The 25,662-nt window shown below is 39.9% G+C and overlaps 2 protein-coding genes across 3 annotated transcripts in view; one reads left to right on the top strand and one right to left on the bottom strand.

Moving 5' to 3' along the window:
• LOC136421172 (dipeptidyl aminopeptidase-like protein 6) overlaps positions 1 to 25,662 on the top strand; it is a 329,761-nt gene that overhangs the window by 10,218 nt on the left and 293,881 nt on the right. The window contains exon 1 of one of the 2 annotated variants that reach the window (XM_066408335.1): positions 2,193 to 2,320. The exons of the other annotated variant lie outside the window; for it this stretch is intronic. Within the exon in view, the coding sequence (XP_066264432.1) occupies positions 2,246 to 2,320 (75 nt within the window). The 5' untranslated portion in view covers positions 2,193 to 2,245. Of the gene's footprint in view, positions 1 to 2,192; positions 2,321 to 25,662 lie in introns of those variants that run through there. 2 annotated transcript variants of the gene reach the window in all.
• Positions 1 to 25,662, bottom strand: part of LOC136421174 (bax inhibitor 1-like) — a 100,021-nt gene that overhangs the window by 72,398 nt on the left and 1,961 nt on the right. Inside the window, exon 2 of the mRNA XM_066408344.1 lies at positions 22,198 to 22,316. Within this exon, the coding sequence (XP_066264441.1) occupies positions 22,198 to 22,259 (62 nt within the window). The 5' untranslated portion in view covers positions 22,260 to 22,316. The remainder of the gene's footprint in view (positions 1 to 22,197; positions 22,317 to 25,662) is intronic.

Here is a 25,662-nt window from a genome sequence, read left to right as displayed (position 1 = left end):
TAGGTACATTACATAAAATCTACTGGAAATAATGTTCAACAAACATGTGCATCATTCTACTGTACAATTAGTACCAGGATGAGATGGTTGTCTGCCATAGAATGTTTCTTTTTTTTTCAAGCTGAAAACTTGAATTTATCCTATTATTCGTATGTTATGTAAGCCCTATCTTTACCCCAGCCATTTTGCATTTTTTATTTATCTTATATTTTTCTTCGCCCTGTCACTGTCTCCATATTTCTTTTTACAAAAACCAACAAATCAAACTGGTATGGACTAAACAGCTCTAGCGCACACAGTTTAGGGAATCAAGTCTCCTCCCAGGCCTCAGTGTTTCTGTCACCATCTTGCTTGACTTTTACTTTTAAATGCCAGAGAACCCAGGAAATATATTGGTATGGGTAAACCGTATATTGAGTGGTTATGATGGGTGAAACCATTGGGAAGGGACTTCAATCAATGTTACCATAAATCATTGTGATATCATCTATTGCTAAAATAAGGTATCCATTACACCATGCAGCTGCAATAGCCCGAGGCTCTGTTCTCAATGGCACTGACAGATATACATATAATACTGCTGAAGCAGCATACAATGTACACACAACAATTCATTAAGGATTCAGAGAAATACATTATACAACATTGACATACTGAATTGAAATACTACTGTATTTCAGCTTGTTATAAAATTACATTCTTTAGGAACAATCACTCAAAATAATGAAGAAACATTCCGATAATCAGCACAGACACAGAGAAATGATAACAAAGTATGTATTGATTAAGAGGATGGCAACAATTGGCAGCACACTGAATCGATACAGAGAACACTTAAGGCAGTGCCAAATATTATAACCGTTTGCACATTTAATCCTACAGAAGAATACAGAAGAATAGCAATCCCGTGCAAACTTTCGTGTTTTCAGAAATGTTCAGGTTTATTTTGAGTGTGCAATCTTGTTACAGTAACCTTTTACAACATAATCCTATAGTCGTGAATACAACTGCAAAGGACATTACAAGCTGTGTTGACGAGTAACAGTTGCTACAGTCATACATATACTGTAAATGCAGAAATGTTTGCGGTGGTTATATGTTTGCATTTTTTGCGGTTAACTCTTTACCGCAAAATTAAAACTACCTCAAAAAGCTGTTCCATTGTGTGACTTTAGCGCTACTATTGTTTCAAACTCAACTCAAAACCACCGTGAACACTCCATTTTCTCCCTACCCTGAAATTAAATCCCTGTGAACATTTCTGCATTTACAGTATGTCTGTAGGGTCACATGCTAAAACCGGTGCAATGGCCTAGTGGGTAGAGCGTTCGCCTTGCATACAGTAGGTCGTGAGTTTGATCCCCGGCTGGGTCATACCAAAGACTCTGAAAATGGTACAAATTTCTTTCTCTGCTTATATATAGCACACAGCATTTGGGAAAGAGTATGATAGTTAAACACACACCACTACCAGTGGACTGGCCCCCTGCTGTAGTGATTGCACAAAGTTGTGTGGCCCAAGGGCTCCTAAAACGGAGATGGGCGTCGCCCTATGCACCATCAGTGCGGGAAGGAACTTTGATTTTGACTTTTGTAGGGTCACATGCTACCGAAGGCCATACAATGTAGGTATGGATAGAAAGTCAGTTCCTTCTACTCCACTCCATCTTTTTATCTCTATGGCTCTTCTCTTCTTGGTAGACGATTAACCACAGTCAAAAGAAGTACACTATGCCAATCATCATGCAGTTTATTTGCCGACAACTCCCAAGAGCCGCATGGACTTCTATGCCTTGGTGCACAAATTGGCATAATTAGCACAACACAAACCCATGTACCTGTTACTAACTGTGGTAGAATAAAGAAGTGCCTGTAAACATTGATATCTGGTGTTGCCATTTCCGTAAAGTTGACACCACAAGTTAACCTCCTGATTGCAGGACAGCTGTAATCTGATCCCAGCTGGAGTCATTGTGCCAGCCAATATTTGATTTATTTCAATACTCAAGCTGTAAAAGGCCCACGACCATACCCAGGGAGATACTAAAAAAATGCCTGATTACCAATAAATTCCATTGAGCAAGCCTCGAGTAAGATCTGGGAGGACCTGGTACTCCAAAAGACGCAGGGTTTGGTGTAAATGCGCGTGTGGTATATGTGTGCTTGCTGGAAGGATATAGGGAGAAGCTTCTTATTGTTTGGATGCTAAGGACATCTTTCTGGAGCCAGACATCAAAACACAACCATGACAATCGGAGTTTCCCATCAGAGTGGGCAAGCTGGCGCTAACTTGAATGCTGCATCATCACCAGTGGATGTGGTAAGATTCTTCATTCGCGTCTTAACACAACATGCTTGGTATTATTTACCATCGAGATATAGCAGATTTTGACAACTGGTTGCCCGGTCTTATGCTACAATGATTGAGGTTTGCCTGGTATGTTTATGGGGAACATGCTACACTGAGTTCCCTGGTAAGGGTAGTAAGGACAAAGCCATTACCACAATTGGTAAACCTACACTGTTCTTGGTAAATGGTCCCTAATCAGCTAATTAAATAGATACAGTGTGTAATCAACTTGGACTGTCGCAATGATGCCATTATGCGGTCAATTTGTTGCATGATAAAGATAAAGACTTTGACAGTATTAACTTGAATGCCCATAATGTAAGGAAGACAGACTCTTAGTTATATAATGCTCTACAGAAATAATCCACACGTACGCAAACAGTGTGTATATAAAAATAATTTCATCGTACATACATGTATAACCTGTAGGGTCCCTAAATGTATCTGCAGGATGACTGGTATTGATGTTGTGACATTATATAGGCTGGTCTTGGTATATTAATAATTCTCCTTCTGCCATGTACATTACAGTGCAAAGACAACTCTTAACTGTCATGCTTTTTCACCATCTACAACGTATAGATGTATACATATATACACAGAAATAAAGTTTTCATTCATTCATTCATTCATTGTACATAGTTGCAATGGGAATAATCAACCTGTTTGTAAATTATTGTTTAATATCAAACTATAATTTATAAACAGTGAACCAGAATTGACCAATTCTGGATTTTACAATTTGATCTGACTTTCACCATTAATATTACTGCAATTAATAATGATAACACATGATGGATTCTAGACTGGGGGGCAATAAAATCCTAGTTCTCAGTGAATGTTATTCAACCAGCACAGGTTTGCTGTGTGTAGAAATGGACATTTGTAAAGACAGACTTGTGAAACAGTAGTATATAGCCAATGTACATGTTATAAGCTTGCACTATTGCAGCCTGTTGTGGAATATTGACATTCAATATTGCTACCATAACAACATTACCACAGTCTAGGAATATTCTGATATTATCATTTAGCCAGATGTCATTGAACAAGCAGAAGGCTTCATTTATAGGTCATTATTTTCCCATTTTTACCCCATTTTACCACATTAATATCCATATTACTACCTGCTTTTTCCAAGGTTCCCATTGGTCTATTTGTTTTGTAATTTTAGCATTACATGGAAGGGTGGTGTTTTCTTATATGATTCTAATGAACTTTCTGATATAATCAGACTTGTAAAGCACTGTGATAAATGAATTTAGTAATGATAAAAAGTAAATACAATCGATTAATCAACAGTAAATCCTGTAAATAACAATATCCATATCATTATCTTCGCCGAGAAGATATTGCTTTCGGTTACGCCAGCTGTAGGGTGGGTCTGTACATGTATGTATGTCAAGAGCATAACTCAAGGAACTTAAGATGAATCTTCATGATTTTTGGTAGGTGTGTATAGTGGTTGTGCAAAGGCAGGTCAAGTTCAAAAATCATTTACCTGGTGTTTTTCAACAGTACTGCAGCTGAATTTGCATGTTTGTGTGTTTGCATGTAGGCAAAAAAAGTGACGAAAACGTTGATGGATCTTCATGATTTTTTGTAGGTGGGTAGCAGTTGTGGGAATGGAGGTCAAGTTTGAAACTGGTTTACCTGGCACTTTCCTACCATTGCGCAGCGAGCTGTGTATGTTTCTGTGTTTGTATGTCACCAAGATAGGGGTAACTCGAGAAGCTGTTTATGGTTCTGTATGATATTTAGTGGATGGGTAGGGTTTACAGAAAGGAAGGTCAAGACCTTCAGCCATGAATAACTTGAGAAGGGGCCGACAGATCTTCGTGATGTTTGGTATGTAGAGAGCTCAGATGGTGCTTTACATAATCAAAGACTAATTATGCATATCAATTTGCATAATAAGTAAGGAAAGTTTGTAAATCCACTGCATTTCATATTAGGACTCTCAAACACGTGACAGTGTCCCCGTAAACAGGTCATATAAAAAATCGTGCTTCAATCGCGATCGGATCACGGCGTACTTTAATCCACTTGGCAAAAAGCAGTGTGAACGCAAAAGTTTTTTGCGTTCAATCGCGATCGGATCGATTCAATCGCGATCATACTTCAATCGCGATTAAACTTTTTGAGTGTGAACGGGGTCTTAATCTAGTGTGGTGACAGTAAAACTAGCACCATACTACATAGCAGATTACAATGACACTATAAATACGTGGAATGATTATATTTTGGGGCAACAGTAGACACAGAAGGCCATTTATATTTTCAGAGGGCTCATTTTCAAAAACAACCATAAGATTTTCCCAATTTAGTGGTCGCTTGAGTCAACATGTAATCTGTAACTTCTAAGAATGTGCGGCCTGAGACATTAAGCAACCTTTACAGACAATCTCTGTTCAGTATTGTGGGTCCAACGTGGGAACTCGAAATCCAAACTTAGCTTTCTACACAATGGAGCAAGAGATGATAGACATAACCATATTTTTTTGGTTGGGGTGTTTGTTTTCTATATTTCATATTTGTTTAAATTGGGGTAAGGCCACACCAATTTTATCTGTTGCTTCTCGGATTTTTTCAGAAAAAAAATTGGAGCAACAGGGAGAAAAAAAAATGAAATAAAAAATTTTTGCAAATAGTCTGGGGTGAACATAAGGGTTTACATAACATAAAGAATAAGATGATTATTCAAGTTTCAGCTTTGTATGGTTCATTCTATGCATACATGCACCTCTTTCTTTGATCTAGTACTATGATTTCAGTAACAAAATAACCTTTTACCATGTTGTACATGTATATGGATTGATATTGAGAAATAGTTGAATTTTGAGTGGAAGATAGCTCTTTGGCCAGAGGTAAAAGGTATTGGTTTGGACACCCTAGCGGCTTTTTCTGGGACTGCAGGAGCAGGTTTTGCTTCAGACTGTGAAAGGGAATAACTCAAGAAGGGCTTGATGGGTGGTCATGCTTTTTGCTAAGTGGATAGCTTGAATGATGATTTACATAATTTAATACTTATTATGCAAATCAGTATCTAATTTGCATAACTAATAAGGAAAGTTTATACATCCGCCAAATTCCATGATAGGACTCTCAAACATGTGACTGAGGAAGAGAGAAATATTAATAAATATCAACTATGCAAATGAAGACCTCTTTTGCATAATTAATGAGAAAATACTATAACTCGAGATGGGCTTGATGGATGCTCATGATTTTTGGTATGTAGATAGCTTACGTGATGCTTTGTTTGATTGGATGATAATGACGCAAATCAGATTCTAATTTGCTGTGTTCCATGACATGACTATTCCAATATGTGACATTTTTAACTGAGGAAGAAAGGAATGTTGAGAGATAGAAGATATGCAAATGTAGACTTATTTGTATAATTCATGAGAAAGTACTATAATTCCATACTAGTTAATGACGGCAATTTCATACTTGTGGCATTTGGAAGTAGTGTGAATGTGGACACCATTGAATCAAATTATGCTAATAAGGAGCTTATTTACATAATTGATGATAAATGTTAGCATAACCTTCTTTGTTAAGCTGATAGTCATACTTTGGACAACTTATGTCATTTGGGTGAAGACGATCAACTGGTATGATTTATAATTGATGAGAAACACTCCTTACACGTCAGTCATAAAGGTTAAAATCATTTGGCGAAGGTATGAGGTCGTGGAACTCTTGTTGAATTTGAAAGTACCATTGGCCACCTGTTAGGGGTCATAGCAGGGACCCTATGCCCAATTTTTCACCATTAGGGATGCTATCATATTTTCTAAGTGGAGAGGATTATAATTTGGACAAGATATCTACTGGTATCTGTTCATTATTCATATACTCATCTGAGATGGTCCTCAGGCATGAATGAATAAAAAGAACCTTCTTATCATCTGGATACAGTTTACCTGTCAATTTGGTGATTTTGTTGGGGGGAGGGGTCATGTTTATTCCGGGAGGTATGTTTATTACATTTTAAAGATTTGTCCGTGGGTACTTTTATTCTGAGGGGTACCGGTATGTTTATTTGGGAGAAGAGAGTAGAATCATGATACATATTAATTGGACGGATTCCTATAGAACTCCCTAGAGAGATATGTTTGAACATTCACCAGCTTCTGTTGTTGAAAGATTGCTTATATTACCAAGGGGTTCTCATTTGTATCATTTTATCATTGATTCTGTTATTGATTCTAATCAATTCTACACTAACTCCCAGTGCTAAGGCTGGCTAATGAACAAACATGTATGGATTTCCCAATAGTCAATATCCACACAGTACACTGCCTCACTATGTATTGTCTTAAAACACAGGAAAGTACGAGACAAATCTGCTGGGCTGAAACATAAAATGGAAAAACTCAAATAATGAACACCGATCTGTAACACATTTTGCACTCAGTCTGGATAGATTCAAACTATTTTCTCTGGCCATGGTTAATTTTGAAATGTGCGGTATATCCCGCGGGTATACATGAAGTAGAAGTAACATTCTGCACACTGTTATATCTGTACAAACTTTCACTTTTCGTGTCACTGAAATGTGTGACTTGCATAAGAAATATACCATGAGCAGGGCTCGAAATAGTGGGTGCATGTGCACCCAGTGCACCCAAAATTGGAGCTGTGCACCTAATTTTTTGACTGTGGGTGCACCAGTGCACCTAGATATTTTTGTAGCCTATAGGGTTATGGTACTATTGTAGGCTAGTATACAGAATATTCTTGAAATGTAAGTATAAAAAACAGCATAACTTTTTGCTGTACTTTATTTGATGTATTATTTGTTTGAAATTTCAAAGTTAGCTATAGAATTACAGATTGAAGTTCTTAAGAAAGGCAGCAGCGTTAAACTTTGTAATTATGTTCTGAAGAACATTCAACTTTATTTTATCTGGTGCACCCAAAATTCTTTCTGTGCACCCAATTTTTTGAGTTGGGTGCACCAGTGCACCTATTCCCAAAGATGAATTTCGAGCCCTTATGAGTACGATAAAATGTTACTTTTCTGTCTGAAATTGTGACAAAAATTTGTATTGTTTCAGGAAGAAATGATAAATGTCTGACAGAGTTTTATAACGTTAGATTATTGCTAGCTTTTCTGACTGCACTGCAATCATACACGGGCCTACATGCAACTATCCTGCTTCCTGTCAGGTTGTGTGAGCTATCTATTTTGTAACCGCACGGCCGTGTAAACCGTCCACGACCACAGTAGGATTTTGTGGAACTACCATTCAAGGACGCAGGACTTTTTATAGGTTTGCAGAAGAATTGTATTGTAATGTATCATGACTACAAAAAGATCTAGGTGCACAGGTGCACCCAAAGTAAACAATAAGGTGCACAGCTCCAATTTTGGGTGCACAAAGGTGTACATGCACACAGTATTTCGAGCCCTGAAAGGTGAATACAATGAAATGTGCATTATGCTAATGAGGACCTCATTTGCATAATTTATGCAGAAACTTCATATTTCCCTTAGGGTAAATGCTATGGATGTCATTTTGGAGGTGTAGGTAGCTTTAGAAAAGGTGAATACAACGGGATGTAAGTTATACTAATGAGGAACCAATTCGCCTAATTTATGCAGCAACTTCATATTTCTTTTGTGCTTAATGAGAGGGAAATATCCTGCATTTCCTCCAAAATGTGACAAAGGCCTTTCTAATTCTGTTGGTTACAGAGTTAGGCACTGTACAGTTTGTGCCAAATCAATGGGAAAAGATACCTTGTGATGTGACAGCTTTACCACGATGGGAAGACTTGGGTTAATGTCGGTCCTGAAGTGAATGACAGGTAAATTATATAGGACCAATCTATAGTGGCAATTCCCAGCAGAAATCATGGGTGATCACCAATACCACAGCAGGCCAGCTGGGATATTAAATTTCTCCCAACCAGCAACAGAATTGATGGCTACCATGATGGAGACAGACTATGATAAAGTGGACAGATAAACAGTCCATAGACCCGGCTGCCCAATTCTGATCTGCCATGGTAAATATACCAAAAGTAGGTACTATTTACATGTAGGTATCAAATGGTAAATTAGGCATCAAAAATTAGCATAGAACTATAAAGGCAACATTTGCACGAGCAAATACAGCGTATTTCATCCATATTCCTTCCCATGCAAAAATGGCCTGTTCTTAAGTCACACCTGATCAAAACTGAAATATTCAAAAAAATTCTGCCCTTAAGTGATCTATTGCAAAGTCATCCCAGTCAGAAATGGAGCTTCCTAAATTTGACCTCCTATGGAAGAATGGACTCTTACACAAGCAACCCCAATTCATAACGGAATAGTTATTATACTCCATGAAAAAAGGTATTATATACTAAACTAGAAAGGCTGCCATTTGCTCCTGAGCAAATACAGCATGTTTCGCCCATACTCCTCCCCATGCAGGCCTCGAAATTAACTTTTTGCGTTTCGGCGCCTTCGTGCCGGAACGCAATGTCCTGGCTTTTACCTTCGATGCATGCATAGCGATGCTTCGATGCATGCATGCATGCTGTTTGGTTCAACACTGTGTCGCACACCAGAAGACCTTATATGGCAATACGTTCCCAAATCCTTGTATAGCCGTTGCCTTATATGGCAAGGGAGCACGAAAAGGCAGGCAGGCTAGATTTGCATGACACACAGGAGGGCGACCGCATGTAACTGCTACAACTGTTCGGGAATATCATTGCATTGTGGTTTCGGACTTTGATATTTTGAAAAATGACCATATTACATCTATTCCACAAGATTGCAGAAGAAAAAAAATGATTTCGTCAAGAAAACAACCAAAAATCGACATAAATGATACCATATAGTGAGGTTATAGCATTACGTACAGAGAGATGGGTTACGTACCGCAGCTTAGCCCATCTGGCAACGCGAAGCACTTCGGACCCAGAAGATCCGGGTTCGTGTCCGTGCATGGATTTTTTTTTTCTTTTTAGATATTGAATATCAAAAATATATATTGATATTATATTAATCTATCAATATCATATTTATGAATATCATTTTTTCATTTTTTCATTAATAAATAAAGAAATATTTTATATTTGTTATTTTTAAATATTCATTTAATATATACAAGGGCTTTGTCTTATGAACAGGACTTCATAGATTCCAAACCCGGCATTCAAATTTTTCTGTTCATTGTAATGGAAAATACCGTGCAGCGGCTCCTATGCCACCGCGGTAAAATGATTCTTGCAAAACACTCGCCACTAAACTTCTATCCCCGATGTAAACAGAGGCTCTTGATGTTGTTTGCAAAACAGCGATCCTTTGTTACAGTAGCAAATGCTCCATTGTTCAGTATCGACTTCATTCAGACAACACGGACGTGGAAAGTGGCGCCGCTCGGCACAAAACTATGGGAATTTTCATGAATTTTAGCAAAATTACCCAGGAAAATAAGGAAGAAATGTTGTAAATGCGGAAACCAGAATAATACGGATGAGGTAGCTGTTGATTTGTTTGACATTTGGTAGTCATTTTAGATAGAACCTTAGCTGTTATGAACTTCTATTTCACTTAATTACCATAGTGCTGATGATTCAATGGTGCTTTTTCAAATTTTATGTTTTATTGCGTGCCATGTACATAATTACATTGATAGCTTTTATAATGAGCCTATTGTACATTTTAGAAATAAGTACAAGTTGTAGGCCAAGACCAGCTTTTTCAAAAGCACTTAAGTTAAGTGACGTAACTTCAAAATTGCTTTCCCCAATCTGCCTTTCTCTATTAAAACAGTACTCATTTCCCAAAATGACAATTTTTCTTATAGACTGAACAGCCCTTGAGTGACTTTCTCTGGCAGATTTTACTTCAAGTAAAGGGAAAAGACAATTCACACTCATAAACGTAGCCGAAACGCCAGCTTTTTTGAAAAGCTCTTGTTTCCCTCTTGTCCCTGAATTGTCCCGAAAGTGGATTTCAACTGTCCCGAAAGTGTCCCGAAGTGTCCCAACCAGGGCCAAAGATGTGAACTTAGTGGGGGGTCCGGATTAAGTTCCAGAGGTTCATGTTCAGCTAAGAACCTATACTCAAGTCTGAACCTGAACTCAAGCCATGGCATATGTGTGTTACAAATATTTTTTTTCAGTTACATACAAAATTGCATGTTGGCAAACATTTTGCATGCAAAATATCATACATGCAAAATCATATACAGTCAGTAGTAAACACAAAAGCTCTCAAACAGTGAAGAATTACAACATACAATATACAAGTTTTAAAAAAATCAATACCTTTTTCTAATTTAGTAAAATTTCTAATATGGCAAAAATAACAATTTAAAGAAGTACTTAATTTCGCCCCAAGACAAAATAAAGCACGATGCTGGGTTTAATCTATCATATTATTGGGCAATATCGGCCCTCTATTGACATTTGAAACTGCAGTTTCACAAATTTTCGTTAGAGGGCGTTGTGTCGTTCTCGCGTGTTATTGCGAGATTTAGCGAGAGTTCGCTAAAAATTTCAAGATGGCCGGTGTTTGTTTCTATTCTTTTTTTTTTATTCCGAAATGGTGGGACTTTTTATTAATTTTTTTGGTGTTTTTAGGCATAACTTAACAGGTTGACTACGGATGGAACTATTTAATAAACATTTCCCAATGGAAATGGGGACATCTTTACCGCAAAATTTTCCGCTGAATCGAGTTTCTCCATGAAGGGGACTGACTCAGAATTTTCTGATTGTCCCGAAATAGTCCCGAAACGTAAGTTGAATTGTCCCAAACCCAAATTCTACTGTCCTCGGACATCGGGACATGGTTAATTTCGAGGCCTGAATAGACTGTCTGAAAATAACACTTGGGCAAATCGAAATATTAAGAAAAAACTTCTGCCCAAAAGTGATCTATTGCAAAGTCATCCCAGTAAGAAATTTTGCCCCCTCTGCAAAAACAGACTCTTCCACTGTGAGGCAACCCCATACATAATGGACCATTTTAAAATACTTCCAATGGATCACCCCAGTCCAAAATTGAGTTTAAAATCAATTAGTCCCTCCATGCAGGAATGGACTCTTCCAGTGGCACCTCCACACAATATGGACCAGTCCAAAACCACATCCACTTAAACAAATGAAATTTTCCATAAGTACCCCAGTCCAAAATATAATTTAGAAAATGTCCCCATTCAAGAATTGACTCTTCCAGCACCATCCTCATGTAAAATAGACCAGTTCAAATACACTTCTGCTAACACATGGACTTTTACATAATCACTCCAGCCCAAAATTAGGATTTGAAAAATCCCCACGGGCAAGAATGGAAACTTCCAGTGCCATCTCCATGTAAACTAGACCAGTCAAAATATACAAAAATGTACTCTTATATAATCAATCTAGTCCAAAATCAATCCAGCTCCCATTGGCTGTCACTTCCAACACCATATGTTGTATTGTAAGTGACAGAGATAGCAAAATATTGCCCAAAAAGCCCAAAATGAATGGTTTTGAAGTGGTGTTTGCCAAAAATATGAACGTGGTCCTTTGAATAGTTGTTCAATGCACATCTACACCAAATTTCAGGTAAGTCAGTTAAAATACCCGGGCACAGGAGGCCAATATATACACTTGTGGTAAGAAAAATTTAAAAAAATCCATAAAAATTCCCTTTAATTTAAAGGCCTATTTTTAGAGAATGAAGAAAAAAAACCTGGGGGTTTGTACCTACTCTTCCAGTATACCAAATTTCACCTCATTTGGCCCAGATATGACTGACATGAAGCCCTTTGAAGATTTGACAGGACAGTAACAGGAGTAGGAAAAGAAAGAAACATGACCAAAAACAGTATCTTTCAGCCATATTGTAGTATGGATGAAATATAAATAGATTACACAGCAGTTTCTAAGGGCACCAACAGGTATAAGCAATTAAAAACGTAAATATTCAGCTGCCATGTTGGATTCATCAACTATCGCTTAATATCGGGAGACGGCTTGACAGTAATGACGCGTAATCTGCAGTACCAGCAAATACCAGTAGAGGGCAGAGTTTGAATCGCAGTTGTATTTCTATGGGCGATGTGTTGCTAGCGTTGATTTTTTTGTTGTTGGCAACATAAAGAAATGCACAAATGGTGAATAAGTCCCTTTACTAAGGCTACACCATCTTAATCTTATGGATGACATCCACACGCACATTGATTTTCGCCTGTTCTAAAAAAAAAATGAGCTCCTCCAAAGCTCCACGGAACAACAAAACTTGCCGACTTACATTGCTGCAAAAGGCCAGCATTGTGCCGGCTTGTCATATACGTGTAAAACTCGTTATGTACTACCACAATATACGTCAGCATCAATGTTTACAACAAAACTGGGGCCATAATTGACGTTGGCGAGATGGATGTTACATTTGCACAGTTATACGGGAGACTCGCGGCGGCCAGCGAGTATTGCTCAGACAATTTCAAAGACGTCCTATCCAGAGTGGCTCTCACACGTTTTTTTTCAACAAAGAGAGACATGGGAGAGGAGTTGATCATGAGGCATTAGTATAGAGATGTGTAGGTATAGCGAGATTTGTAAGTGTGAACCATGGAATGCTTAATATGGAGTTCAATGTTATGTATGTTGAAACTGCCTTTATGAGTATTCTTATCACACTCATATATCATCCAGTCCTTGGAGCCAAATACCTTCTAATAGTGTACTTCTTTGATCGTTCTTCTCAATATATCAAACATCGATCACTTCAGCAAGACAATCTACACGTACCTTCTACAAATATAGAAACGTGCCGTCTAAGATAAGAACGTACCGGGCGGATTTTGAGGGTTTATTTGAGAGTGATTTTGTGAATGGGGATTCAGGCGATATCAAATTTTTTTTTTTCCAATTCGCCGAAAAATAGGAGCGGCGATTCCAAGAACCAACAAATCAAATTGGTGTGGCCTAATGGGTTCGTTGTGAATGTTAAAATTTATGCATCCATTCACAGTTTAACATTGCAATACTGAAGTGATGTGGCTAAGTAAACCATTTCACAGCAGGATTAGTGGGCATCCAAATATTGGGATCAAGGTACCACTGTCTTGCATATGCAGATTAATGCGGGTACATTTGAGTTCTTTTATATGTACAAATATGTTCGGATTCCTTAGATTCTCAGGTTCCAGATCCCGTCTGGATACGTCAGAATCTGAGGCCATTTCATGCAGTGTCGCTCTCCCTCCCAAGAGCTATATCTACCACTCAAAAATCATGACCATAGCATGTCCAGAACACGAGATATCAAACTCGAAAGTTCCACTGCAGTACCATAGCAAGCCGCTAGGGGGCCCAAAATCTAATCATTACAAGGTCTTAAAAAGACCTTCCCACCTAACAAGTATGAAGACAATCCGTCCAGGCATTCTTGAGTAATCGTGTACACAGACACACACACACACACATACATACACGAATGCTGTGCAAAACATAACCTTCTCGGCGAAGGTAATAACCAAAAATGGCAAAACCTCTTAGTGGTAAATGATGGGAATTTTATACTTGTGGTGACATGTGTCACTCAGTTGAAAGTGAACATCACCATGCATAGTATATGTATGTAAATGTATAAGTCATTTGCATAAAATTGACCAAAGCTCTAAATATTTCATGGAGATATGAGGTTGCCGGACTCTAGTTATATATATGACACACATTGGCAAGAGAAGATCAGGTGTTCATGTTAAAAGTTCATGACTCCTTGTAAAGATCCGAAAATAATTTCATCAGGTTGGTAGGATATTTGGAGTTTCTTTTTACACAACCAGGAATCCCACCTGCTGACGGTTCCTTGTAAAGATGCCACTACAGTAGCTATTTACACAGCAATTAAGCTGACACCTTGTTCATCATCATCAGTCGACATGCTTTTACCCAACGTCAGGGTTATACCACCCCTTACAGGGTGACGTATCCTTTCGTTGGCTAATACAAGATGGGGATGCGCCAGGTTGCCCGTCCGTGTGAATGGCTGATACGAGATGGAGGTTCGCCAGACCCCGATCCGGGTGATTTGTAAGTGAATCACCAACTCCAGACAGAAGGATTTGGACCATTGCACACCGGGGCATGCCCCTACTCTTTTTTGAAAGGTGTGGTGGGTCCTTTAACGTGCGCAGGATGTGTCCTATCTGAGGGATGTCCCTAACCGAAGCTAGGCACTCATTTACACCTGAGTGTAGTGAGGGAATTTTTCTAAAGTGCCTTTCCCAAGGGCACAACGTCGGGGCGCATGTCCAGACATGTCTGGGGGCAGCCCAGGATCGAACTCGGGTCCCCTTTTTTCACAGTCGAATGACCTACCCATTGCACCACACAATGCCACTAACTGTTGTTAAGGCTGAACTGCACTGAACAAAATCACTGGCATTAGTTAGCAGTTTGTATATAAACACAGTGTGTACAGAATGTAGACATGTGCTGATAATGGCATGTTAGCAACATGCACTTCGACCGCTTTTTTTACAGATAGGGGTGGGTATGGTCCAGGTCCAGATGAATTGTAGTACAGTATTACTACTCCTTATACAATTAAGAGACAAAAGTGCAGATCTCTGTGAGTGCTACAAATTAGTAAACGTTTCCATTGGACTGATTGGATTGGAATGCAACCAATATGCAAAAAGAAAACGGTGATGCAACGAGACGTACAACATCACAGAACAGGCAGTGAATGCGGCCTGACTCCAAATAGCAAAAAGCATTACAACCAATAAAATTCCATAATACAGTAAGTGCCTTCCACGTCTCTGAATAAAATGTCCTTTTCATAAATGGTACCAATAACTTGGTAGACCAGAGAGCAAGCATTTGCCCCCTCACCATCCGCACCCGCATGAAAACAGGGTAACAATAACATCATTATAGAGTTATTCATAATGCTGAATCCTAAGCTCAACCCAAATTTACGTTTTCTATGAAAACATACCATACAATGCAAATGATCTCATACCAATGAAGCTCACAATATCCCTGTGGAAACAACTAAAACTGGTAATTTGTATCTGGAAGGAAAATTCCAGTCACCCAAAACAGATTGCTGGGAGCTATCAGCAAAATTGGTGGAATTTTTTCAGCTATTGTGAGAGTTAAGAACGACATGCAAACAAACACTGCTGCCAGTAGCGTAGGAGAGACAACTCTGACTTTGGGACATTCAGTAAGTATACTAATTACTTCAATCAGCGAAAATAAAGTAACGAGACGAGTTCTTCATGAAAAGATTCAATGGCTGGAACAATATAATACTTATTTACATGATAATGTTTTCAAAAAATTGTTAACTGGTTCAAGCAATATTGTCTTGTAGTTTTGGGGTTATAACTAAATGTATCTTACATTATACAATTACTGGATAAGTATGGAGATAATGTACCTGAAATTAAAAGTATCAATCATTGATTTTCTTTTTATCTGATTTTCTTTTTAATCCACTTATTCTTCTAAAGGTCAAAATGCTCCAGACATTATATGGCATTATGCAAGAAAGACAAGACATCAATTAACTTTTTTTCTTGTTTGATACCAAATAGTCACAGACATTTTAGCGCCAACGATTAGAATGATATCTGTCCATTCTTCCCATTTACGATTGTACCTACAAGTCTTAGATTAGTGTTAAACTTAAAGAGGGCAATGTTGTGCTGTCCTCTGTGAAAAAGAAATCGTCAGAAAATGTTTGGACACGGTCTAAGAGCGTCTTAGTGCGTCTGAGCCCGTCCCAGTCTGTCTGGCCTGTCAGAAACGGCGAAACACATTGTGCATGCCCAGGCCGTCCTGAGCGTTTGTAAATTGGATGCCGGGATGGCTGAAACAACCATCCTGGCCGCTGGAAACGTCATAAACAACGTCGGACGGGGCTATAAAATAATTATTCACCTGACGCTTCCGCCTGTCGTCATTTCCCATGTGTAAAAAGCACTTTACAGCTTCTGTACATGTGCAAGTTTGAGCGGTTTTGATTTCACCGTTAACTGTCACAGACCATTTGTTCAGTCAGTACATGTTTCATTGGATTTTTTGCACGTTTGTTGGATTCCGTGCACTTTTGGAGGAAGAAATATACTTCTACAAGAAGCTGTATCATTCTACGACATTGTACTGAGTTTGGTTTTATACCAGCTACTGAATATTTATACCAAACAAGACGTCAAAAATTGGAAATTATTTGCCGTGCGCCGCGATCCTTCTAGATCTGTCGGCAGAAAATAGAGATTATCGTTAAAGAAGCTGAGTTCTGTTGAAATGGCTGAGTTTATTTTTGCGGGGACTGGTAAGTGAACAAGTATCTTATGTTGATGTTTGGTTACAATGATACAAAAGCAGATGAGAGTTACCGAAGAATTCTCACGGTGCCACACTGTAGAATACACAGTGCCACACTGCCATACAGTAGAATACATATCAGATCTACAGTATCTCAGAGTGATTGTGCCATTAAAATGCACATTTATAAGACAAAAGAGAAGTTCAACAAATTTTTTTTGGAGTTTACACCCCCCTTGATGACTCGTGTGTGCCCATCCATGTCAATCAAAGAGCGGCACACGAGAACAAAGGCTGGATTGGATTTCATGACTGTACAGTCAAACCTGCCTACTGCGACCGTTTTTTCTCGGTCCCGAAAATTTCCCACATATAGGTACAAGCATTAAGCTGCCTGCCCAAGCGACCACCTGGCCAACACAACCACGACCGCCACAAATCGGGACCACACAGAGCACAATCCCTGCCAATGGCGACAACCTTATTTTCAAGCATATGGCGACATTGGATTTTGCTGCCTATGACATAAAGGTTTTTAAGACCGTGTCGGACAAAAATCTATGGAATGACATCGATTCAGCCATGTTTTAATAAAACGTTTACAATTGTTTTAAATCATATTATTAAAATAGAACAAAATACTTTTGCATGTGCCCACCAGTCATACCGCAAGCTTTTGGTCGGTTTGAACTTAAATTTTAGGAATACGTACATGTATTATATAAAAAGTCAGATTTCACAGAAATCACAGTATCCATTTCTTGTATTTTCATCAAAAAATTTGTCCATGTCTCACTAAGTACCGCCGAAAAAATTACTTCACAGTGGGCAAAACATATCGGCAATACATGTTGTTGGGGGGCCGACACCATCTTGGTGATGATTCGTATTTTCTTGGGCACTCATTGCTTGTGATTGCCGACACTGTACATTTTGCTGCATTCTTACCTTTTCATAGGGTCGTGGGCCCCGGCCAGCAAAATCACAACATTACGTTTCCATCATTTATTTGTCAGATCGAAAACTTTTTGGCCCATTTATCCAGCGGTCGGAATCCAAAAGAAGGCTTGGGTTGGCAGGTTTTCGCTAGGGCTCTTTCCCAGACCTTACTAAGATGTTATGTGTGTGCGTATGTGTGTGTGTACTATTTGACATAACGTGTGAATGCAGGGGGGGCGCTTTTCGATCGACAGAGGCAGACACTGTGTTTTGAAGTCAAAAGTATGACGGAATTTGTACACGGCACACCAAAATTAAAACGATGGGAATTAAACCGGGTGGTAGTTATGCTGTCTAAAATCACATCATGTTCCATCCATCTAATGTAATACTGTTAGATTTACATCTTAACTTGGAAACATGTTGTGAGTCGATCCTCTTCAAGGCGACCCCCTGTCCAACGTGACCGCTTTTCCTCAGTCCCCCGGATGGTCGCCTTGGGCAGGTTTGACTGTAAAAATCATAACCATGACCCTCTGACGGCATCTCAATATGGCACAAGCACGCGGTACAGCAGCCTGGATTAGTGCCCTACTGCATCAGAAACACCGTTTAAGCCTGTCCATAGTGCCGTTCGGCCCGTCCCCAGGCAGCACCTGCAACCCGGTGGGGGGCCGTGAGGAACGCTGTCCAAGACACTTGGTGCCCGTTTGGGACGTTTATGTGGACGCCCATGGACGTGTCAAAAGTGTCAATCTAGACGCGTCAAGTCGTTTCCAGGGCGTTCTGACCGTCTAAGACGTTTCATCACAAGTTTTACAACCCTTCTGCCATCATAATTTGAGACGAATTGGACGCTTGTCACAGACGGCGTTTGCCGGTTTCATTTTCACAGAGGGTGTCCTAGTACACTATATATTCCCACATGTACATTTCTCTGATGTGATTTGTCACTGTCACACTTACAGGCCACGGAGGGGACAGAGGCCATCTTTGTCAGGGTAGGAACAAAAACAACTAAAGCTAGGTGTTCAGGTGTTCATCGTCAAAGACCCCGTTCATACTAAATCGCTCAAATCGCGAAATCGCCGAAATCGCCCTGAGTCTCATTCCTTCACACCAGGGGTCGAACGAGCGCAAGTTGTAAAATCGCGTCCAACAGCTTGATCAACGGCGGACGCGTTATTCGATTGTCACCACTCTTACTGTTGTGTTCAATGACCTTCTTGCACTTCATCTTGAGGTTTTTTTACCTTTAATAGTGCGGCATTACTTCCATGTTTTCGCGTAGTTGGCCAACTCAGGCAGTCGCCACTTCAGCGTACACGCTCTGGTTTCGGTGGGATCCCTTGAGTTTCTTCTGAATCCCCCCATCCCCGAATATGGCCATCAGTACATGCAGTTTCGTCATTCCATAACCCAAAATCGCCGCCCGATTCTGACATATTTCCGCCGCATTCGGCGTAATATTCCAACAAGCTAGGAGGTAGATGAACATCGTATATTAATGAGCGGAAAGACTGAATTTGCAGATGACCCCTTGACCCATGACCGGGTCAATATGCAAAGTAAAGCGCCCAATGCGCATCAAGGCGATTTCGAGCGTTCATACTAAGTCGGAATGCAGGCAAATCGCGAGTAAACCACCTCCGGAGGTGGTTTCGCGGAAAGCGATTTCGGGCGATTTCAAATGCGATTTGGAGCGTTCATACTAAGCCACATTATCGCCATTTCGGCGATTTCGCGATTTGCGCGATTTAGTATGAACAGGGTCAAAGTGACACAGTGTACTGTCGTGTAGTGCTTGGCATTGTTGGTGCTTCCTGTTGTTGACACTTGCTTTGTGCCTACAAAATCCAACATGGGAGATTTGGAGCTGGGGTACTTGTGATTTGGTGACTAGGGTGATAACTTCCATTAGGCCTTTGTGGTTAGTGAACATGTATACACACAGTATAGTTTTGTGGTAAGTATATTTTGCAGCACGGTGAAAATCAAGAGTTTGCAGTACGTTTGAATTTTAGTTAAAACAAGTATATGTAGCAACACAATACTGGCGCCTGTGCAAGAACTGTCAAAAAAGTCGCCATTCTAGGTATCACTCCACTTGGTCATATACATCAGGCACAATAAGTTTGGAAACTTTACTTTGGTTGATCATATTTCCAGTGTTTCTTGATCAATTTCAATGCATTATATATCGGTGGAAAGCTTGTGTCATTTCCTTTCCTTTGATACCCAACTCATTTTAATTGCAATCTCATGGAGCGAGCACCAGGCCTGCTTATGCGAGTGGGTTGTAGAAAAAAAGTGCCCAAATTTCCCTGCTAGTGTTAAATACTCAGCTCAGCGCCAAACCCGTTTGCGGTGGTGTCGTCCGCATCGTGAATGAAACAGTGTGTGGAGGAATGCTATGTTCACAGCTACAGATAAGAGTAGATTCATTTTGACTGTTGGATGGGTAAATGAAAGTGTTGGAGCAGCGAGGAGAATCCAGCTGATTGCCACAAGAAACAGACGAGCCTAGAGACAGATATCTATCTTCACTGCTACCTTGTCCCCCCAACGACCCGGAGGTCAAGGGACTAGGTAGGTAGGTAGTATAACCTCCTCAAAAATCACCTTGTTCGCAACAAATGACCAGGCTTGGTTGATGCTGCAGCTGGTGGCGCTCTGATTGGTAGAGTGTGTATTCGGGCAGCAGCGGCGGGTCTGGACAACTTTTCTTTGTTTGAATTTGTTACACTTGTAAACGCAAAAAAAAAGGTGTTTTCTACAAGTACATAAGTGATCTTATAGTAAAGAAATCTAAAAAGAATCTTTTGGGAAAACATACTTACAGACGGCTGAATTCACATGACAGGTTCCTACCCAGAAACACCTTCCCAGTACCGGTAACCTTTTATTCTTATGGACCTGGAAGGTAAACTTCGTATGGACCTGCGGGTCTGTAAACTTCGTACGGACCCGCTTTTGCGTTCGAATGTTCGGCAGTAGCGCAACCGAAACTACACTCGAAATACATTCTAAACATTCTATAGAACCCCGTGTGATGCGGAACACCCGTAGCGAACGTTTTGGCGGCCCAGGTATGACACAAAATCAAATACTGCACACAGTAACGTTACTACTAACTACTAGCATGACATGGACAATGGCTATATGATAATAATGTTAATGACCCGCTTTCCATCGGTCTATACGGTGTGATAAGGCATGGCCGTTCCTATAACCACCTCATAAAGTGCCTCGGTCACTTCGCGACCTCGGCACTTTATTCGGTGGTTATAGGAACGACCATGCCTTATCACACCGTATAGACCTCAGGGCGGGTCATTAACCCTATATTCAAAGATATTACAAATATCATTAAAAAACCTGTGTGGTGAATTGGAATGGGCTCTACTTCATTGAAATTGGAACAGCAAATTAAAGCGTATTTATTCAATATCAATCAAATCAAATAATTTTTTAAAAATTTCAAAAGTCATCATCATGAATATTCAACAACCTGCCTGATAAGGAGAAACAAGGACATAATTAATATCCTTGCGAAGAATAAGTGTTCTGATGTGTAACTAATTTCACACGACCTGTGACAAAAATGCTCAGCCACAGCCCACGGAAAAAGGAATAGATACAATTTCAAAAATGAGAAATAATTTACTGGACAGCATCAAAACGCCTCATGCAAAACCTTGCCCTCTGCGTAGTTTGTCAGGTTCGTGCGGCACAGGTTTCAGTTTATTTACAGCGCCACTAGCTTGCTAAATTGAGAACCATTGAATCCCTAGCCTGATTTTTTTTCATTTTGCAAAATTGCAAGTTGTTTAATTCTTCTTCTGCAATCTTGAAAATCTTTCTGCAAACTGCAGACTGCAGGTGGGTATTTCGAACACTGCAACCTTGAACCTTGAACACCATTCTTTACAAGGGTGTACTTGATAATTTAAACTGCTGTTTTTTAAGCAATACTATACTGATTTACAAACAGCATATCATATTTGGTAACTTATAACAACACTGAAACTGTGTTTGGTCGGAGAGTCAAATTTCCTGGTAGCTTTGCATGTTATTATATTTCCCTCCCTAGACCTTGTATGGGGGAAATATTTTTTTGGGGGGCATGTTCTTCTTCTTTCTTCTGTCAAAAAACCAAGCTAATGAGGACCCAATTTGCATACCTTATGCAGAAACTTCGCATTTGTTTAGTGGTAAATGGTGGGGACTTTATATTGGACATATAAGTAGCTTGAATAAACAACAACGGCGTTTCATACTTCCTTTATTGATGGGAGGGAAACATGCTGCATTTTCTTGAAAATGTTGCCTTCTACATATCAATATGCATGCTTCGGGAAGAAAACAACCGCACTGGCAGTGTGTGTGGGGAACACATAACATATTACCGGGGACACAGGGTGTCCTCTGGGGTTCCAGAGGGCTGCGAAAGAGCTAGGTCGTCTAATTTCTTTGTTTTCTAGTGTTGGGCGCCCTGTGTACGCCCCCACAGGATGCCCCTGAGCTAATAAAGTACTGTTTTGGTTTTCAATGATGGTCATGTACACACAAGATTCACTGACTTATTCACAGTTGGGAAAAGAAATACTCACAGTTGGGAGAAGTCTGTTAGGGCGTGGATGTTAATCTTCCTCTGTCCCAACAAGGCATCCATAATGATGATGTTCTCTGCTTTCCTTTAGTCAGTCAGGAAGATGTGGAGTTCCAGAAACTGTGTGGAACCAAATGTATGCAAAATAACTACTCTTGCAGATGTCAACATTCATTGAGGCTTCCTGAATTAGTGTAATACATGCTGTCAGCATTTCAGAATTTTGCATAGAGCGTTGTTGGGGCCCTCCCAAGGCCATGCAGGCCCCTCAGTCGGCTTTCAGGGCAGGGATTTAATTTATACCCAAAAGTGGTATATACAATTAATGTACTCTCATCTCCCAAATAAACATACCCCCCGGAATAAACATACCCCCTGGACAAATCTTCAAAATCTAATAAACGTACCCCCCGGAATAAACATACCCCCCGGAAAATGACCAAATTGACACGTAAACTGTGTCCATGCTACTTCTGTCCTAAGCAGGTAGGTTCTTTTTATTCATTTATGACTGATTTATCTATTCAGACTTACCACATTTTGGAAAGATTAGTAGCCGAACTTCTAAAGTTCACTTGGATGGGCAACACCTTGTACTTTTTTTTCACACAAATGTATCAGCATTTAGAACTTGAACAGAAAATTACAATATCCTGAATATATGCTCAGTAAAAGAATTGCTTATTTGTAAAAGCCATATAGACAGGACGAACTATGACATGTATATGATGTTATTTTTTTTATATCTCAACATGCCATTTATCGTGTTATGCATTGCATGTAGAAGCAGATTTGTAAATTGTATGCTTTTCATAAATAATGTTAAGGACATTACCATATATTGTCCTTGGTTGTGTCGTTGCAATCCAAATAATTTCAAATCTAAAAATTACCATTTTATGTAGAAAAGAAAACTTTCATTTTGAGAGACTAAATTGTCAACAAATTTGTTGTTTAGATACAGAAACCACAAGCTTGTACAATGTTGCCAAAAACCACAGGGTTCTCATGTTGCACATCAAAGCCTGAGCTAGACAGAGCGGCGTCAGAACAGGCCCTCCCAGACAGTAAGGGGCGGGGCTAACAGAAGCTACACGCAAACTTCTTGGAAAGCCCTGGCATTCTCTCTGTAGGGGAGCGATCTTTTTAAAAGCATTTTTTATGTGATAATAACCGTGACTAGATTGTAATTTAATTGTGTATAGACTTTATTACACAAAATTCCTTTTTGTTGAAACTCTGTACAGTTTGGACTAAGGCAAAGGAGTTTTATTTGTAGATCAAAAAAAAAAGTGTCGCCTTCGTGAGGTGAGCTCTTCCATGCAAGAGAAGCTTTCCCACGGACTCACTGCCGTGCGTCTTTACTGTGGCGATTTTCGAAGGACTAAATGTTCATGTTTGTGGTAGGATTGAAACCTTTTGGTATATTTTGAAAGTGATTAAACAGTTTTTAATACTAAGACACAATTTTTACGTGGTGATTTTAAATTTTCAAAGTTTTGGCTCCTTGATCTCACGTGAGTAATCTTACATGCGTACTTGAAACAGACGGTGCGCCGCTGGCATATTCATGTAATTTGTTTTCTGATCAGCGTGCTATGATTCACGATGTAAATACAATGTACTAGTAGAGACTGTCAAAGTTGTGTATATGAAAAATACATTTCAAAACTTCAGTGTGCCGTCTTATTTTCCCCTAATAACAACGTAGCAAGATCGACCGATGTGTTAGTACCGCCAGAATTTCACAAAGATGCCGGGTCATTGTAGCGGCGGGGAAATCGACGTCATTTGGTCTAAATGTAGCAATTTAGGAGCAAAAATATCGGGGAAATATGGGGAAAAAACTAAACTTTCGTTATATTGGGGATCTCTGGTAAGCAAAGTCCCAATGAATTTTCAAAAAAACAATAAACGTACCGTCCAAAATAAGAACGTACTGGGTGGATTTTGAGGCTAAAAAAAATAAACGTACCGGTACGTTTATTTGGGAGATGAGAGTACATGTAACTATGCAGTCAGACCTGTCCAAGTAAGCTGGGTACCAGACCACCACGCTACAGTCACTAATCCTTCGGCTGGGGAAGCAACTTGCCCTGCCACCATAGTTTGCCCGTGTATCACAAACCGTGCCTGGGCACGGTTCGTGACAGTGCCTGAGTGTCACAAACCGTGCCTGGGGCAAAAGCACAGTTTGTGACACTCGGGCACTGTCACGAACCGTGCCTGGACACAGTCGTGAATGGCACGGTTAGGGACGGATTTTTGTTGTAGAAATTCGTGCTAAGATGTCCGTCTGTTTGTGCCACATCAACTCTAAGTCCCAATCATCCAAGACAAGCGCGAAATGTATTTCAATGAGCGAGAATTACGCTGATTCTTTCTCATCCCAGCGCCCCGAAAAAAACAAGATGGCGGGCTGCAGGAAAAAAACAAGTTGGGCAGACTCCTCCCCCTCAAAACACTAAGCTCCGCCCCAAAGCACAGTATGGGATACGACCCCCTGTGTGTCAAGAACTGTGCTTGATTGGGCACGATTCGTGACGGTGCCCGCGTGTCACAAAACGTGCTTTTGTCCCAGGCACGGTTCGTGACACTCAGGCACTGTCACAAACCGTGCCTGGGCACAGTATGTGACAGGGTACCAGATCTGGTTTCCCAGGGTAGAATATATTATTTAGTCTTACAAATTGTTTTTTAGCATCTGTTATAGACACTGTGTTTTTGTGCCACTTCAATTCTAAGTCTAAGCAAGGAGGTTAAATAGGAAGAGGAGAGAGTTTGAAATTACTGCCTTTTGTCCTCAGTGGGCCGCAAGCGTCAAAACTGTAATTGACATAAACTTGTCAATTGCCCTGATTTCAATGGGCCAGCGCGGCACGCCAGCGATCTGTTCCATTGTTTAGTTGCTAATTGGAGCGCCCCGGGGATTAGGAGTTTTAGTGGAGGGACAGTCGTAAGTTCAATTTTAGCTATTTTGAGGAATTAATCTTTTAAGAAATCAGTGAGAGGATCGGGAAAAAGTAGATAGCGGAGAAGACAATCGGAGGAAATTCAAGCGCTGCAACTAACGTTACAGCCTGTGGCCATTTCTATTTCAACAGCCTTGAAACCAGGTTAATCTTTGTAACAACATCCACCCTACAAACTACATGGTCAAACAAAGCGCTGAACTAATACGTCTGCTACACTCTGCATGTAATATGTCAGTCTTTTTGTACAGATTCTGTGTCAAAGATCCTAGGTATAAGGGCATATATCTCGTTTCTTTTCGGCAGCCGTGAGAACAAAATTCGATACATTCTACCATGATTCCACCGATTCTACACACATAATTCAGTACCTCATTGATCCTCCTTCGCCAGCAGAGAGGCACAAAACACAGTTGAAGCCGACAATTGTAGGTCCGATGCCGAAAAAATTGCCCCGATGCCGATTGTGAAAGTTTGACAAATTGAAATTTCAC

The sequence above is a fragment of the Branchiostoma lanceolatum genome, chromosome 15 (assembly GCF_035083965.1).
Source record: "Branchiostoma lanceolatum isolate klBraLanc5 chromosome 15, klBraLanc5.hap2, whole genome shotgun sequence".
In the NCBI taxonomy this organism is placed as follows: Eukaryota; Metazoa; Chordata; class Leptocardii; order Amphioxiformes; family Branchiostomatidae; genus Branchiostoma; species Branchiostoma lanceolatum.
Note: the sequence above shows the minus strand (reverse complement) of the source record. Positions and strands in the feature narration are given on the sequence as shown.